Genomic DNA, 19,963 nt, shown 5'->3' with positions numbered 1-19,963 from the left:
AAAGGAAACAAGTCTATAGACCTTCTGTAGTGAGGAAGAGGAAACAATAGAACATTCATTTTATGATTGTAATGGTACATACAGTTTTTGGTTGTCAATTCTACAGAAAATTCAATTATTAGATGAGCAATTCAGCATTAGTGAGACGGAAATTTTAGAGTTTGTTTATAAATTTGTTAATTATTATAGCTAAAAAGTACATCTTTAGAAGAACGTTAAGACATATAGCTCCTAGTTTTAAATGACTTCAATCCAGAATAAAACAATACCAATCTAATGAATTTTATATTGCAAACAAAAATAATAGAGTAGCATCTTATGCAAGATTCTGGTCCCCACAACATACAATTTTTTCATGAATTATTATTATTTATACTTTAAATTATACTATAGTGAGCAGAAGACACCAAGGGGAGCATCAAGTCTAAGTGCATTATTTACAAATCGAGAAACAGAGACAACAACAAGATAAAAACAACAATCGGATTGAGTCTAAAAAACATTACACTTTATCAATTAACTCTTAGTTGTCAACCTGTATCCAGATATGTGTATATAATAAACAAGTGTCTGCTATTCCGAAATTTTTTCACGAGAGTAAAGTCTGAATTTAAAACCATAGTTGAAACTAAAACTACACATATATTATGAAAAAATAACATGCCATGTTAACTTTGTTAAATTATTATTTCGAAGGGATACCGAAGTTTTTTGTGTGCGTTTATGTATCTTTCCGGACTAGTGAATACAACTTTGAGATAAAGTCTCAATTCAAAATTATGACCAAATAGAGTATAAGGAGGCTACAAAAATGTGACACTTGGAACTGCAGTTTGATATCTGGTAGAATAAAAGGGGAAATGATAACATAAGACTCTTACATAATGATAAAATGTGTAAGAATGTTTTGTTTTAATCTAAAAACCAGTTGTATTTGATTTTGAAAACCACTACAGAAATATTACTTTGTTGAAGAACTTGATCATACATATGGATCTTCCACGATCACACCTTTTTCATATCTTACTGGCAGTTAAGATTTTCAGGAGCCATGGTTCTTTCACAAATACATTCGTATTTCATTTTTGTTTCGTATATCTTTTTGTTTTTAAATCTTTAGACCAACAAAATTGAAAATCTTGATCATGTATAGTGTTTGCCGATTTTTAAGAATTGTCTTACATGTATGTATTATGTGTATTATTAATAATAACAGCTCGTGACTCAAAAACGAAACGTTTACTCCCTTTTTATTTCTTTTTCGTGTCGTGTTACAGGCATAATCCGTATGTGAAATTTAAAAACATTCGATGAAGTAGTTAAGGGTAAGTTAGATTTCAAGCATTTCGACTCAACAGAAACTAGACAATGTTTGATTTTTTTTGTGTAACCACATGTCCTTTGGGTATTCCGTGTGCATTGCATTTGCTGGTATGTCATAATGTATGTCAATATTATTGAATTGTCGAGTTTAGCTAATATGTATTTTTATTTAAATATTGACTGTTAAAACTTTGAATTAACATGCCAAATATATCGGGTCTCTTTCAAAAGACAACATGTCCTTGCCTGCTAAAGTATGTATTTTCAAAAATAATTGTAAAGGGGCACACTGCTATTTAATGCTGCTATTTAATGATATATCAAAAAACGACAAAGAAGTCTAGAATAATAAAAAAGCCTACATGAAAAGGGTTTTTGGTGAACTAACATTCGCCTCAGTTATTACTGTACACAATGCTTTTACCAATTAAGGATTGTTTTTAAAAAATTTCAACAAATATACCGATTCTTCTGAAATTTTCAATTTTGAGCGATATTAGCATGTAAAAGATGCCTTACTCGAGTTATCAAACCTTTTAAACATATTTGTATACGATGTTTAGCTAGGCCTTCTTTATGAATGACAGGAAAATTAGGGGAAAAAACAGGTTTTCCTTTGGCGTACAGAGTTGTGTACCCCTTAAATTGTTCTAAGATACATCTTCTCAAATGTTAAGACCTTTCGTCGGCAATTTGCATGTTTCCTTAACCATGTATGTCGTTTGTAATTATCAAACTGGTATTTTCTATTCATGAATAGCATAGTGTTTACGTTCGAATTGCCAAAAACTGTCCTTTTATTGGAATATAGCGCATTTTAATCAAATAATTCAACATGAACAAGGACATGAATAACATGCTGTTATCAAAATTGTGTTCTATGATTGATATTTTTTTTGAAGGTAAAAGAGAAGAGCGTATAGCTATACTGAAAAAGCAGTCAGAAATTTTCTTTCATTTTCTGTGTATTCATATTGGAACTGAGAGAACCGTAAAATTTCGTCGACTTTTACTAAATACATATGTTAATATACCCAAATCAGCGTATATCATTGGAAGTAAATCTGAAGGATTAAACATGCCTGGAAGTGATACTGATATGCTAAACATACAAACGCATTCAGCACGCGAAAAAGGAGACAATTCACATAACGGATCATTTCTTGACGCATATTACACATATGACTCATTGATGAGTAACGTATATCCCGGATATGTAATACTTGAAATAAATGATAATTCAGGAGAATTTGAATCGAGTCATGTCTATAAAAAATCAATTGAGGCGTCTTTAAAAAAATCAAGTTTTCAAGATCATGTAGTACACGGGCCAGCCCTTATGACTACCACACTTTCTGATGATTTCGATAAAGTTATAGCTGTACAAAGTGAAACATGGCCGATAATTGCAGATGAATGGATTCATCGAAAACGGAAATTTGGCTGGCCGTCTGGGGAAATGATTACTTCCATAATACAAAAAGGCTGTTTTATAGTTCCTGTTGGAAGTAGTAGAGATCACGATAACAACCATGACTGGAGATTATCGTTTTGTTTAGCAGAACAGGAGTTAATATCAACTTTCAATCATAGTCAGATGTTAGTGTATGGGGTCCTTAAACTTGTTTTGAAAGAAATTATAGACACACAGAATATTGCACAATTGATTTGTTCTTATATTTTGAAAACGGTCATGTTCTGGGTAATAGAGGGAACTAGTTCATCATATTGGATACCTCATAATATACTCCTCTGCCTTAATGTATGCATACGACGATTAATTCAGTTTGTGATTGAAGAAAATTGTCCGAACTATTTTGTAACAGGTAATAACATGTTCCATAAAAGATTTAATACTTCTAGTAGAGGAATATTGTTAAATGTTTTATGTGAAATTAATTGCAACGGGTGGCAATGGGTTCTACAAACTGAAACACTAAAAAAATTTCCGTACTATATTGCTAGTCAAGAATCAAACATAGAGATGATAAAATATACGTCTCACAAAAGGGAACACTTCGACATGTATGATTTACTATTGGAAATAGTTATACATTGTAGACAGAGGATTTCTTTGTTTATGTCCAGACACATTCGTTCAAATTTTAAATCTTTTTTATCAAATGTGTGCAAAGTGCCGATGATTAGACAAAAAACCATACCAGTGTTGTCCCATTTTATTGACACGAACAATCAAAAACTTGATAACAAAATAGTTGATGCATTACGTAAGTTTCAATGGCAACTGTTGATGATGGACTTTACAGATAACATCATAACTGGTAAACTATCACTAGCTTCTTGGTTACACATGCAAGGAAAACATAACGAATGTTCACAAATAACCGATGCTTGTCTGAAGAATATCGATTTATGTATGTGTCATGACGGAAAGAGGATAATGCGAATGGATTTATTTGAAAAAGTTTTAATCTGTACACGCGACTGCAACGACTTACATTATTTATCATCATACGAATTTATGGTTCCGGAAAATTCGTATTTAGTCGTGAGTGACTTATCAAGAGTACTTTATATTAATGCCGAGTTTACAAACAAATATGTTTTTCATATTTATTATATGTGCCCAAGAAGCTACATGCACTTTCTACGATGTTTATGCTTTTTTAGAATTGGAGACGAACACAAATGTGAATATGAATATGCAGCTATGAATTCAGTTTGCGAAACTTCCTGTAGTTTTTTTAAGAATTCCCATAAAGCATTCAATCTTCATCTCATAGTTAGCTGCAATAAAATACGACGTAACATTAAGATTGACCTGCGTAATAAAAACGCGATTGTTCAACATCACCATGCATTAGGTTTAACAATTGACAATGTGGCTTATTATCTTGAATTGGCTGTTAAAATAATGCAAGAATATAGGATTGCAAATAATTATCTGTATAATTTTCTTTCAACCGGATTTCGCAACTCTTAGATCTTATTTCAAAACAAAATGTAGATAAATAGCAATGATTGAGTTATATCGATTTACCAGTGGATGAAATCATACCAATACAATCCATAGTTATTTTTTTGTAAATTGTAACTTTGATAAACAACGATAACAAGGAGGAATCAGATTTTGTACCAAAATATTTTGCCATTTTTAAACAAATTAAGAAATGTTTTTTCATTTATTGCAAGATAACCTGTCATAATAATTATAATTTGGCCAATGGAATACAATAGTTACAATATTGAATCATTTTGAATAAGATTAATTTCAAAGGTTAAGTTGATCTTAAAGCCGTAAAAACAACTGTCAGAGGCGATGTCATTAACCATGTCGCGAATAAAATATTCATTATAAATTATGTCAATTGATGGCCGACAGAAGCATGACTCCGATGCGGAATATTCTGGCTGCATTAGTCGCCGTCGGATGTTTTCTGCTCTTGAACACTCAAATTTCAATTCTCAATTTTATATTCACATAACAAATCTTCATCTTACAGTATTTGAACATGTACGGGTGCCTGTAATACAATATACTTATTTCACTTCAACATGTTGGATCGTGCTTTAATTTAGGAATCATACATGTACAACATCCTTTTTATATCAATATCCCTGATGGGATTGCTGCAAGTCAGAGGCCTTTATTGCAGTAAATATTTGGTGAAGTTTTTCATTTTTGTTTCCCTTTACTGCATGCATGTGTATTTTATTCAGAGAAGGATTACAAAGGATGAGTTTATTCAATTCAGTGTTTTTATACCGACGTCAAAATTCTCTCAAAGTGTCTATTTGACATCGCAAGATGTATATGTACATATTCCTATTTGGTCTAAACGGGGACGTTAAATAGAACCTTGTTCCATGCTTATTGTGTACAATTCTTTAAGATGTCCGTAGTTGATTTATTGCAAAGTTCATAGCCACTATTGCTCTTAATCCTGTCACAGTCGAAATTTTCGAAATATTAATTTCAAATGATCTCTATTAAGGACCAATTTATTTTAATTACTGTTATCTTGTCCTCGTTCATGCATGAAATATTTGCCACTGGACGTTCAGCAACAAACACTCTATCAGTCTATGTTTCTTATCATAAATAACGCCGTTGGTTTTTTCGTTTTAGTTAGTTTGAATTAAGTGAAGTCGTGTCATTTTATATTTGAGTGTTCAAGAATGGTTTTCTTCATTGGTGAAGCTATAAAGGGCTGTATGGTTACCTGCAATTGAAAAGATTTGATATCGTTTACGAATCCACTACTTCTTATCAATTCTCCAATACACAATACACTGAAAATTGATGAGATTAATTTAAATTAAAATCCTTCAATATAAGAGAAACCAGAGGCTTTAAAATGCCTTTATCGAACACATTTGTCTTTTTGCACATGCAACAAAAAACAGTCTCAAACATTGACAGAATTTGTTTTGTTGATCTTGGACAGAGTAGTAAAATAATCTTAAGACATTCACTTCTAAAAAGAACAACGGCCTGCTATATATAGTGCTAAACTTTTACTTGTAAGTATATCTTGTCTTGTTTTGCAGTTGAAATTGTCAATCATATAAAGGCAAAAAAAATTTAAACATTGTTAATAAAGGCCAACTACTCATAGGAGTCGTAAGACGATTTCCTTCATATTGTCTTAAATGAAGATATTGCTGATCATTTTTACTTATTTAGGTTTTTATCTGTTTATTATAAAGGAGTAGGTCCGGTAAGGGTAAATTACAAAATACTTAGAACCACAAACGTCAAAATCATTCAATCGCGTAACGGATTTAACTATTTGTGGTTTCCTATCAATTATATACACAACTTTTGGACTATTTTGAATCACGGTCTATTTCTGAAATTTATTCTTACATACTTTTGATTTTTTAACCCTGTATGCTAACATTGCCTATGTAAATTTTAAAATTGTTTGTATGCACATTGAACGACAAATCTATGTGACGTATACAATTTTCTGACGTCAGACACACAAATCAATGAGTGTTTTTGTAGATAGATGTTTTTGTGTTCTGTTAAATTGTTCCTTTTAAAATTGGTATACGATTATGACTGATGTACCCATATTTTGTATATTTTATGTATTGTGTCTGTTTAGTTAACGCATCAATGTAAATATAACGGAATTTGATGAGACTTTCGTCAAAGTGAGAGGGTTAGCGCTATAACACCAGGTTTAATCCACCATTTTCTACATTTGAAAATGCATGTACCAAGTCAGGAATATGACAGTTTTTGTCCATTCGTTTTTGATGCGTATTTGATTTTGCCATGTGATTATGGACTTTCCGAATTGATTTTTCTCTAAGTTCAGTATTTTTGTGATTTTTCTTTTTCCATTGTAAGAATGCACACAAATGCAGCCACTTTCATTTAAGACGGAAACCGTCTAAAGTTATACTAAAATGCTAAAATTTTGAAGAATTCAGTAATTTAGAATGACTAAATGATGCTGGTACCCGATATATGTGCATTGTATTGTCAAAAAACAGCCCATATTTATGTAGCAGAAGCATCCTACTTTCCAATAAATAACTTTAAGTTTACATTTTAACAATTTTGTAAAACTGCCATATTTCGGGGCCAAAAAGAAGTCTTACTGGACACACTCCTTTTTTGAGATAACAGGCAAACACGCCCCAAAAATGGTCAACTTCATTATCAAAGGGCAATTACTCTTCGAGGAATTGACTGACAATTTCGTTCATGCCGACTTATTTGTATATCTTCTCTTTGACCACGCCGATTTCCTTGTTCGTCGGACCCGCCAGCAAGTTCTAAACGGATCGTTTATATTTTCCTGCGAAATCATGCTGATATTAGAATAAAGTTCTCAGAAGGAGAGGTATTGCCTTCATCTGCAATACTGTTTGTCGGCAGAACAAAACTATTCATATACGGTGCATACATGTATGTTTGTACATGACATGAACCTGTTGTTCCGTAGTTGTCGTTTGTATGTACGGTTTATAGATATTTCGCCGTTTGTATATACATATAAGATCTTTTGTTCTCCTTTATGAATACCGATAGTTTTACACTAGTAATGTGTTGCTTGCTCCTTTATAGCTTGCTGTTTCATATCTAAAACCAATATTCTGAAAAAAGGGGTTTACTTATTTTCAATAATAAAGAAGATTTATCAAAGTCAATGAATACTATAAAATTTTTGGACATGTATTGACCATATAATACCAGATAGATATATAGTACTTTGGGAAAAGGTCCTATTATTATTGTGTATTTTGTATGATGATATATTTGTATTGATGATGAATAAATATGTTTAAACTAAAGTATATTAATATGTGCCCTTTTGTGTTAAGAATTGGTTTAAAAAACCAACTTTATATCAAGTGAAATGTAACCCTTATACAAGGGATAGTTATTATATTGGAAGTGGTTCCTAACCTGCTTTTTACTTGGATGGAAAACATCTCATTAGACTCATATCATATCGTAGTTTTGTACAAAGTCCAAAAAAGACGAAGAGCAAAAATGAGAACACTATTACTTAACAGCTAAAACTACAAGATATGGTATATTATTTAATGTTTAGTGTATTTGAATGATACGATACTAAAAAACAATCGTAATTCAGTTATATCGGCCATTTAATTCGATAAATCAGAAACCATATTTTTTACTTTCGCTTTTGAAATACAAAACTAAATGCTAAACAAAAGATGGCCAAAGCTACGTTTTTTTCATTGTGTACAGGCTTGAGGAATTACTCTATAAATTGTAACTAAAAAAGTTTGCCAATAAAATCCCCTGGTTTTTGTTTATTGGTTATAAACAATATAGGAAAGAACTTTGGTGTCATTGTTATAACAATTATAGGGCCTTTTTAACAACTTATAGTGAAATAAAGTATCTGAAGATGAAAAACAAAAATATAATAAAAAAAAACACAGACAACCAACTTATACATTAGACAAAAAAAAATGTACACACATCAACAAACAGCTTGTACCCCAACAGCTGGAGGTTAACACAGGTGTTCTGAAAAGCTGAGCAGTTCCTGTTTCTTCAAAAACAGCCATATGCGCTAAAGGATGATCCATGATAATTTATTTAGATATTCAGTTAAGTCTGGTGAACAGGAAAATAAACCGACTTCAGCAGTTGATAAATTTAAGAAATGATGAATTACATTTAGTAAATCTTTTTTTATCAATATTGTCAAAACCTATCATTTTATCTTAACAAAAACAAATTAATCGCTTGCATTTACTTTTTCAAGCTTCGCCTTAAAAATTTTGAACATTGTTGTCCGCTGTCTTGTTAGATTTTTCTGCATATATTACTGTTTAAAACAATTGACATAAACTCATACCTGTAAATCTATGAAAATGAAAATGCAGGTCGTTACCTGCATTGAAGAACAAGATAACATAACATCACGACGGGTGCCAAATGTGGAGCAGGATCTGCTTACCCTTCCGGATCACCTGAGATCACCCCTAGTTTTTGGTGGGGTTCATGTTGCTCATTCTGTAGTTTTCGATGTTGTGTCATGTGTTCTATTGTTTGTCTGATTGTCTTCTTTCATTTTTAGCCAGGCGCTGTCAGTTTTTTTTTCGATTTATGAGTTTGACTGTCCGTCTGGTATATTTCGTGCCTCTTTTACCCATCCACATAACCGATAAAGTTCGAATTTGTGCTCAACATGAACATTTAAACAGAAAAACAAAACAACAATTAGTGTCAGATTGAGATAAATCATGTAAGTTGCATACACTTTAAAATAAATGTCAGAAACTTTATCTCTTAAAGTATGGAGAGCCATTGGAACAAAACACGATACTCTTGGTACGGCAGTAGTTTTACGGCCCAATCATGGTTAGAGTTGACTTTAGTTCAACAACCAAAACATTACATTGAGTTATTTATACGTATCTGTAATTGATGAATTCTAACGAATATAATGAAATTATAATTATATTTGTACCATTTTTTTTATCATTATTCTCGGTAGTTTTGTACGCTTCAACGGCTCAGTATTATTGAAGAAAGGCCGAAAATAGATTTGCAATGATTCCAACTTTTGTCATATTTGTCAAAGATTGTGATAATTTATTTTGAAATATCCGTCTTACTTTGACAACAGTGACAACAGAAAACTGAGATTCAAAGGTTATCAAGATCTTTGTGGTTTAGAACAAAGCGTAATATCGAGGCCTGTATGCACACACTGCATGGACATATTGTTATTGAATTTGGATGCTATGCTCGTAATGTTTTAGTTTACATACAACACATACAGCGGTACACGTTTTACAATAATGTATATCGTATCAAATAAACATTACAGTTTATAATACCAAAATTATGATCCCGATAATACCGAAATCGTTTCGCCTTTCCATCAAATCATTGTATTGCAAAGCTGCGACTAACTACCTTTTTTTTGTTCTTGAAGCTCATTTTGTTCGTGTCTCTTCAAGAAAACTCAAACCTAGATATTAGAAATGGAGGGATATTAAATTAGTGTTTCTATTTCTTCAATAAATCAATGGAAAACACTGTCGTATTTGGCTTGAATAAAACACAAAAGAGCATGCTTAGCAGAAATTCAAGATTTTTCATAAAGATTAGTAGACATTTTAATTGTATGATGAAAAATAATTCCTAAACGCACATTAGAAATGTACAAGACCTGCCTGCTGGTTCAATACATTTGCCAATGGACATACAGAAAGAAAAAAAAACAATAATCTAAATATTTTACTCAATTAGTAAGTTCTTCCAGATTAACTTGCATCTTCCGAATGATTTTGATTTCATGTAGAAAATCAGGAGTTTGCATGATTGATTGATTGATTGATGAATGACAGATCAAACCCGAATCAACACAGTCTAATTTTTCTCATAGCGCGATGACAATATGTTAAACTAACACAAGTAACATAACAAATTCCGCATGCAGTGAATATATTGTTACCCCAAGCATAGTTAGGTATTTTAATGTAAATAAATCGAATTTATGTAAATATTCGTCTGTTGCAAGATTATTTCATCCTACATCCAATCTTTAGCGACCAGTACAGCTACCATAGTCATTAATGAGATTATAAGAGCAGATATAATGAATATCGTTCCCTTAGAAAACTGACTACAGATCGAACATTTTAAGTTGATGAAATGCTTTTTGTGTTTAAATGTCATGTTGAGTGCAACCGTCATCAATAATATCATAATCTTTTGACTCAAATTCAGTTCTGTTTGATCTGAAATAGAAAAAAAACCAATAACCATCGAATAAGGTAGCTAATGTTTTCTACATTGAGTCGTTAATATGTTAACATCGGTTAAAAAAAGAGGGACGAAAGATACCAAAAGGGTCAGTCAAACTCATAAATCTAAAACAAACTGACAACGCCATGGTTAAAAATGAAAAAGACAAACAGAAAAACAATAGTACACACGACACAACATTACTGTTTTGTACTTTCAAAACATTGTATAATCATAATAAGCAGTTTTTATGTACTTTACAATATACATACTATAAACGCATGTTGCTTCTTGAAAATGTGTTCCGCATTGAAACCATGTCTTGCTTTTTAACATTTTCGGTCCTTATACATTATTGGCTATTATATAATCGTCTTCGGGAATTCCTAATAACGGTGAATTCAGAAAAGCGTGGCAAATTCTTATAAAATTATAAGATGTGTGACATAATCTTCAATTCGTTGAAGGCGGTCACTATATTGTAGACATAGAAGTTGTTATTATTTTTACAGCACTGAGTTGTAACATCTGCTGATGGACTATCGGTCCAACAGGATATTACTAGCTCAGTAGTACGATACCAAAATGATTCAAATGAACAAACTATCTACGACATGTAAAATGCTCCTTCATACATTTTGAACTTGAATAGAAACTAAGGTGTCCACTTCGTAGAGCAAAATTGGATTTAAGTGGATTTTTCTTTTTTTGGTTTATTGCTCTTCAACGGTTTTGGTCTTTATACATCATTTGCTATCAGTTATCAGCTGTGAATGGTTTATCCAAACAACACGTCGAATTCATGAATTTAATAACGTTTAGGTTTCATTTTGTTTTTTTATAAATAATGCATGGATGCATACTCACAAAGAATCTTAACGGTTAACTGATTACTTGAAAGTGACGAATTTAAATCTTCAACCAATTTAGCCACCACAGATCTATCTTCAGTATTTATCACCTATAAAACAAATGATAATAATATCAATGATATCATATTCGATTGACCTGGTAACATTTTCTGTCCGGAGCTCTTTGCAGCTATATGCGATTTTCAGTCTAGTCATTGATAGATTGAGACAGAACGGGAACCTTTGCTTGCTTACATTCTTTGTTTCTTTCGCATATCCTTAGTTTTATATATACACGCATGTCTATTTCTTTTAAATCTAGCTTCCTAAAAAATAAACTTCAAATTTAATTTCGAACATGTTTGTTTTCTTTGCAAGTTTAAAAAAATCATATCCCCCCCCCAAAAAAAAAATGAAGGAAAAAAAAACAATCGGACCGTTTGAATTTTGTGAAATTTGAATATATATAATAATACGAATAAATATAAACAAAGCGACTCGTAAGTTATTGAAAAAAAAAAGTAAGGAAAGACAATACGCGTGTTCATTTCGTATGTTATCCTTGCTCAAATCCCTATTTTTTTCCTTTATAAAAATTACAACTCACATCTATCAGAAGTGGACTTTGTGATCTTTTTTGCAAAATATAATTTACATCTTGCATTTCAAGTTTAAATGATGACCAATGTAATCTGAAAAAGAGTTTAATAGAGGACAATCAACGAAAGTGATGTTATGTTAAATTTCTTGACATAGTTTATATCCTATGCTGTATGAGTATCAGCTGTGGAGCAGGGTCTACTCACGCTTCTTGACCAAATAAGTTTACCCTAGTTTTTGATTGAGGTGGTGTGCATTTTGTGCCTAGTTTTTAGTTGGGTATCGTTCATGTCGCTGTATGTTGTACACTTTTGTTATTTAATTTTTTGCCGCCTCCATTAACATTAATGAGATGACCTCAAAGTTTTGTAGTGGCCTTCTAAATTATTCAAATCGACTTTACTTTGCCAATTGCCTGTTTTGTTATAAACCTGCCTTATTAAAATATTTTTTTACTGAAATTCTTTTGACATTGACTACACTATTTATATGTACACACCTTTGTCTTGCGGACGCAATAGTATACCCACTAGGACTCAACATTTCCATGGTTTGAAAACCACATCTTTTTTCGAACCTGATGTCCGCCAATAATGCATCATTGCAATCTTTGCATTGTATTACAAACGCATTCTGAACGTCTCTCTCACCTGTACATTAAAATAACGCAGTTTTTATCAAGCAAAAAGTCAACTTGGAGATAAATCGTTGAAAAATCATTTAAACAATTATATCACGTTCCATTGTTTAGGAAATATAAACTAAGGTTCTCAATGATCAAGGTGGGTGTTTGTCTAACTGATATCCAATGATTTTATTTTCCGATAGAGTACATAGCCAAAGTTTTTTGAAATTTTTATATTTTGTCAAAGGGCAGAATGAATATTCCATCAACATTTTAACGAACCAAATTTATTTTTCACAGTATCATATGCATGCATTTGTTATAATGAACAATGTCTATCCTGATTCACCTATGTGTCATATTTAATTAATAATTAAAGGACTGTTACGAAAAAAAATATAACGTGAACATTTCTTCGGTTTTATTTCAATATAACATATGATGGTGTTTTTTTTAACTGCCAATATTTTAGTGTCAGCCCAAGGCCAGAAACAACGTTTAATCATTATATATTCAAATGAATTATGTATGATATTTGATAGTGTTATCAAGTATAACTGCGATTCAGTTTTTCAAGTACGTATAGCTTATATCTGATCTTATAATGCAGGCTCTAACCTGTTTTTATATACTTTTGATGCATTAACCAAATAAGTTGCTTCCTAAGTGAGTATAGCTGTTTGTTTTATTACAAAGACGTTTTAGACGAATGTCGTCATAATACCAAGGTGAAATCACTTGTGAAGCTGCTGTGTTCAGCGCAAACCCCGTGATCACGATTACCGCTGTTTACACATTTTGTTTTATTGTGGTGTCATGAAAATTTTGCCTCCGGTTTATGTTCTAAAATATGAAATGTTTATTCCGTCTTGAAAACATGAAAATATTATATTTATTTTTTTGATAATTATTGTTTATCAATACTTGTTACCTTGTTCATATGCAAATGTTATTGAATTCTGTCGACCACTGCCGGGTCCAATATCACATTTTCCTAAAATGAAAGAAATACAAAATCTAGTTTGAGCAATATTTAACCTCATATTTATTCTTATTACTTTTTTTTATTTACAATAGCATGCTTTCTTTATAAACGGACTATGCACTTTAAGAACAGTTTTTATGTCCGTTTAAAAGTCATAAATCAAATCTATGCCTTCTTATTTTCAATAGTTTTTTTTATTATTGAACGATAAAATCGGCGCAAGAGAGTATCCCACGAAACCATTGATATAAAAACTACACATTTAAAACATGTTGTATTTCAAGTATTTCATTTAAAGAACCTATTTTGCTTAATGTCTCTTATAAGTTTTCAACTTTCTACAGGGTGCTGGATTTCTTGCTGTGTTGAAAAACAATCGGTTGCCTTCAGTCGGGTTGTGGTCTCTTAAAAACATTTCTTTTCTCAATTTTCTAGCAAAATTAGATAAAGTTATGTTCATAGAAATAAATATAATGGTATTTATACTTACCAGACAAGAGATTTCCTGAGGTAACTGAAAGAAATGCAAAATTGCGAAAGTTCAATGTCAACAAGACTAGTTAAAGTAATTCATACAACAAATGCTGATAAACATCAATTGAGAAAAATTACATGGCGAGCAGAGTAGTCATTTCCTATACAACCAAAGAAAAGTGATAGAGTTATTACAGGTATTGATAATTAAGAAATAACGCATCTTGTACAAACTGTAAAATATTCAATTCCGACCATTATATTCAATTCTAACCTATCTTCCTTCAAAAGCTTTGAGTACACACCCGTTGTAAAATATGAATATATTGCCAGGACTGTACCGATCATTCTCCCACGTCATATATTTTTTTATGAATAAGCTTCCCGACGTCATTGAACAATGACGAAAAAAAATACGCATTTTTTGGGAAAATACACGTTTCTGAAACCGAAGATCATCGCAAAAAGGAAACGTAAGCAAACAATGCTTAAATGTGGTATAAGCCTTTTTTAAAACATATAAGACATATAAGTCAATTATCATTTTAACTCATCCAAAACGATCTAAATACGTAATGGTAAATAGTTTAAGCATGTCACTTAGTCAGTTAGCTCTGTTCTTTTAAGACAATTTAATAGTGCGTTTATTTATGGGAACGGCAAATATTTGCTTCCAAATAGAGCGCTTCGATCCAAAAGAATTGCCGTATTTGTCCTATTAGATTCGAAATAATTCATAGGGGCTTGAATATATATCTAGATTTTACCACGGGTTTGTTCCTTTATGCCGATATTTTACCCCTCGCTTTCGCTCGGAGTAAGACATTTGTCATAAAGAGCCAACCCGTGGTAAAAGCACGATATATTCAAGCCCCGATTAATTATTTCTCAATTATTACCGATTCCACATTACAAATAATTAAGCTGTGCAAATAATAAACGTCACCAATATTTGAACGTTGTTTGTGTCTCGTGTTGATGCATTAAAGTGTAAGTTAAGCAACCCAAAACTGAAACATGATTCATGGACTTTTTTCTATTCTAAAAGGACAAATGCAGCATTACTTTTAAGATCGAATAGCTTAAAGTGACGACGAATGCTTGTTGTTCCCGAATTTGAACGCATTTATATTTATGATAATAACGTAAACAACGAAGAAAATTAAATGTGTGAAATTCTTGAATGATATACAAAAACATACTTTTAACAAATTTTGATGCATTTAATTGACTACATTTCTTTCGTTTAGGAAGATGTAGACATTGAACAAATGTTTATCATCATGTGTTTATGTTGTCATGTTTTGACGGCTCTCAGTTTCTTATTCGTGCATTTTCCAAAAAAAACAAACAAAAAAAAACCCGTTCATTCTTACATTGGACGTCATCGACATATTAATATATTCTAATTTTTTACAAAAGGTGTGCACATTTAAAAAAAAAACGTTTGAAGAACGTCAAATTAGATTTATAGATAATCTTACTTTCTCTGGTGTATGTTATCTTGACAGTGTTCGTGTTTCCTAGGTTTCTAAATACTTCCGGTTGTCTCTGATTTCTCGACATCGATAAACTCGTTAATAATATACATTTATGTCTGCCTTTATTGTAGTTAATTATTACAAAAATATCAAAGGATTTAAAGATCTGGCATGTGGTTATACAATATTGAATTTAGATATTTATCTTCTGTGTGTAACAATTGTTTAGTTCAAATATAGAACCAAACTCTGCAAAACTTCCTGATAGATGTATCCAATGAAAATGTTTAAATTACATGTTTCAATTTAAAGGGGTTAAATATTTTGATTAATAGGTCATACATCCTGATTTTGCAAATTTTTTAACTTGTCAATAGCAGTATGTCGATGATTGTTTTGTATCTGTTTAAAAATCATTTATTTCATGCTCCTCGATATAGTTTCTTTTAATAATAAACAACAGGATTGGAATACATATTTCTGTCATTTAACTTTGGTGGGTTTCATTGTTTAAGTGCAAAACGTGCAAAAACAATGTGGCCAAATGAAGGTTTATAGAATTATTTGTGAACGATTTTTCGTAAAATGGTGCTTATGTATTTAAATTAACGATAACAGTATCATTCAGCTTGTTTTACTGAAAGTTATACTAAGGCCATGTTTTTTCGTATATCACAAACGCTACAATGAACACACCGTTTGGTATTTTAAGTTTTGAAATGTATGTGAAAATATTGACAATGTGTCATTAATAATGTTTAGCGATTCTGTAATATGGTCATAAAGCAGGATGTTTGGCTATCCTTAAAACCAGGATCGATCTACTATTTTTTCTTGAAATGTCTTGCCCTAAGTCAGGCATATGACAGTTTTTCAAAAAGTTAGTTTATATGTTTCAATCGATTTATAACTTTTGAACACAGGTATACTACTGTTGCCTTCTTCAACCATATCAAAGCATTTTTGTATAACAAACACGATAAAGAACTGGCTTGCATTGGTGAAGAGTTTTCTTTATATATTAGTACGTAATTGAACTTCCAAAGTACACAGTTCCTTGCGAATAATATACCAGTAAGGACGAGTCACACAAATTATTAAACGGCACGAATAATATATAATTCTGTTGAAATTGATGGTGACTATATGGTATTCAACAATATGTGTATGTTATCTTGACTGTGTTCGTGTTTCCATGATTTCTGAATACTTCCGGTTGTCTCTGATTTCTCGACATCGATAAACTCATTTATAATATACATTTATGGCTGCCGTCGTTGTAATTAACTATTACAAAAATATAAAAGGATTTTAATATATTGCATGTGGTTTTAAAATATTGAATATAGATATTTATCTGATGTGTATTATAATTGTTGAGGTCAAATATAGGATCATTTTTGCCAAAACTTCCTGATTGATGTATCCAATACAAATGTTTAAATCACATGTTTGATTTTAAAGGGGATAAACATTTTCATTAATAGGTCATACATCCTGATTTTGCAAATTTTTGAACATGTCAATAGCAGTATGTCGATGATTATTTGTATCTTTTTAAATCATTTATTTGATGGTGATCGATATAGTTTCTTCTAATAACATGAATAATAAACAACAGGATTGAAATACATATTTCTGTCATTTATCCTTGGTGGGTTTAATTGTTTAAGTGCAAAACGTGCAACAACAATGTTGCCAAATGAGGGTTTGATAAAATTATTTCTGAACTATTTTTCGTAAAATGGTGCACTTGTATTTAAATCAACGATAACAGTATCATTTAGCTTGTTTTACCGAAAGTTTCCATAAGGCCATTTTTTTCGTATATGATATCAAAAAAGCTACAATGATTACGTCGTATTAGTATTCAAATGACAGTGTGCCGTTAATACATTTAACCTAAATGCAGTTATAAAACTACAAATACACTGCGCATCGTTTTAAATAGAGACGAAAATAATAACAAATCAACGTTTTTTAAATGTTAATCAAAACTCTTCCATCTAAAAGAAAATCATGATCTGAACAATATTTTCCCCTTGAGGATTGGAGAGTAACGTTGTCACTATGTCAATATTTAGGTTAATAATGATGACATGACGGTTTTTAATTTATCTACTACGGCCAACTGAAGTTTAATATTCATAAATCAGTCAATTAGATACAAATAAAGGTTAAAAAACAATTTAGTGATTTTTGTTTATTTTACATTTTTTTTGGCAAACACGTAAAACAGCTTCATCTTTATATGAAACATGTTAAAGTTACAAACAAATTAACACAAATTACAGACTTCTTTCGTTTTGACTCGTAAGCAAGTTCTAATTACTTAATAAACAAAAACTAATTGATCTGACGAACGAAGAAACCAGTTTGTGTTTTTTTGACATTTTTTTAACACACGGACATATATCATGTTGGAAAAACTATATAATTTAAATGCGTATATTTAAGACTTGATACACACTTATATAGTCTTTTAGTTCTTTACTCCGTTTTTGGACCATACGTATACACAGAGACATAACTTGATACGCAGCTTCGAAAAAAAAAAAAGAAATACTACAAATTATACCCACTAAAAAAGTTTAAATCATCAGTTTTCTAGGTTTTCCTCGTCGACTTTGAGTTATTTTCTCTGTTCATGGAAAACCAGTTTAACTCCTAGCCAGAAACTACTAACTGGACATTCAAGTTCTCATGGAAGAAATAACAAAATAAACAAAACAGTTTGAGAAACACGAACCGAAGTTGTGTATCAGCATTACATTTTCAATAGTTCTCAACTTGAACTAGTGTTTTCTAGTACTATTTGTTGGTGCATTTCTATATTTTCAATGTTATTGTGTGTATTTCTGTCGCGTAGTGTTTAGCGATTTTGTAACATAGTCTTAAAGCAGTAGGTTTAAACCAGGATCAACCCACAATTTTTCTTTAAATGTCCTGCACCAAGTCAGGAATATGACAGTTGTTCAAATACAGTCGACTCTCGTTATGTCGAAGTCAGCCGGACCAGAGAAATATTTCGAGATACACGTAGTTCGACTCAAACGAACACCGGAAGTTCGACAATCTAAGGGACACAACTCTTGCTAAGCTTGGTAAAGCTTAAATAAATCTGGGTGAATATGGCAAGGGGATCGATATTCTAGTATCAGATCGATGTGTTTGTATGTCAGTCTTTTATTATTATAATTATATTATTTTTACTTATTCAATTGTTTCAATTAAAAAAAATCCTATGGCTTTTCCAAGAGTGTAAATTCCAATCGATAGTTTCGTTATTCAGGTCGGTTATAGCTGACAAAATTGTTTTTTCTCGGATACAAAAGATTTAAGAAAATTTTTATTTCTATTCATTTTGTTTTATCTCACTCTTTCTTTTCAAAAGAAAATATAACAAGATCAAAGACGCCGTTTGAGTAGTTTTTAGGTGATCATCAACTGAAGCCATAATCCTCACTTTATACACACCCAAGCTCATTAGTGTAAATCACAAATTAATTGTTTTGTAAACATTTTAAATACTTTTTCATGAACATTAACAATGTATCACTAATTATTTATCAAAATTCTATAAAAGATAATCTTAGGTAAACACTCATGGAAATAGCATGTCAAAAATCAATACAGTGGTCAATGACCGGAAATTTAATTACACTTTTATTGTCAGATTAACTCTTCAATCAATTTAAATCCCGGAGGTCATGTTTTGACATATGTGTATTAGTTCGAGATAAAAAATGAATTTTGAATGCTTTTGTTAACCTTGGGACCGTAGATTTAGGTCGACTCAACCGACATTTCGACTCATCCAATTTCGACTCATCAGGAGTCGAATTACATACTTTTGTATGGAATAAAGTTCGGGACCAAGTGAAAACTTCGACTCATCCGAAATTTCGAGTCAACCGAGTTCGAGACAACGAGAGTTAACTGTAGTTCGTTTATATGTTTCAATCGATTTATGAATTTTAAATACAGTTATACTACTGTTGCCTTTATCAACCATATTGAACCATTGTAAAACTAACAAGGTAAAGACGTGTTTTATGAATAAGTACGTAATTGAATTTTCAAAGTACACAGTTCCTTGAGAATAATAAAACGGTAAAAAATGGTTAGAGTTCTGAGTCACAAAAAGGGCACGAATAATATGTATTCCTGTTGAAATTGATGGTGACTATACGTCATTCAACAATAAGGAAAACAAATAACGTATATCATGATCTCAGTTGTTTTAGCTGTATAATTCTGTTTAGAAGATGACCTAAAGTAACACAGACAGACCGAGGAATCGCATGCATATTGAACAGACGCCAAATGGATGATTCGGCTATAAGAACGCTTATATTGTTATGCATGCATCATCTGCCAAAACAAAAATCTCCTTATAGTAAAATG

General features: G+C 31.3%; 1 protein-coding gene across 1 annotated transcript; it reads right to left on the bottom strand.

The window, feature by feature from the left end:
• Positions 1-11,362: 11,362 nt before the first annotated feature.
• On the bottom strand, positions 11,363-15,669 carry LOC139497126 (uncharacterized). The gene is made up of 6 exons (XM_071285211.1): positions 15,560-15,669; positions 14,092-14,115; positions 13,548-13,610; positions 12,491-12,641; positions 11,999-12,083; positions 11,363-11,501 (listed from the first exon to the last, which is right to left on the bottom strand). Exons 1-6 carry the CDS (start codon positions 15,639-15,641, stop codon positions 11,379-11,381), a joined length of 528 nt encoding a protein of 175 aa, XP_071141312.1. The 5' UTR covers positions 15,642-15,669; the 3' UTR covers positions 11,363-11,378.
• Positions 15,670-19,963: the final 4,294 nt, after the last annotated feature.

The sequence above is a fragment of the Mytilus edulis genome, chromosome 12 (genome assembly GCF_963676685.1).
Source record: "Mytilus edulis chromosome 12, xbMytEdul2.2, whole genome shotgun sequence".
Taxonomy (NCBI): domain Eukaryota; kingdom Metazoa; phylum Mollusca; class Bivalvia; order Mytilida; family Mytilidae; genus Mytilus; species Mytilus edulis.
Note: the sequence above shows the minus strand (reverse complement) of the source record. Positions and strands in the feature narration are given on the sequence as shown.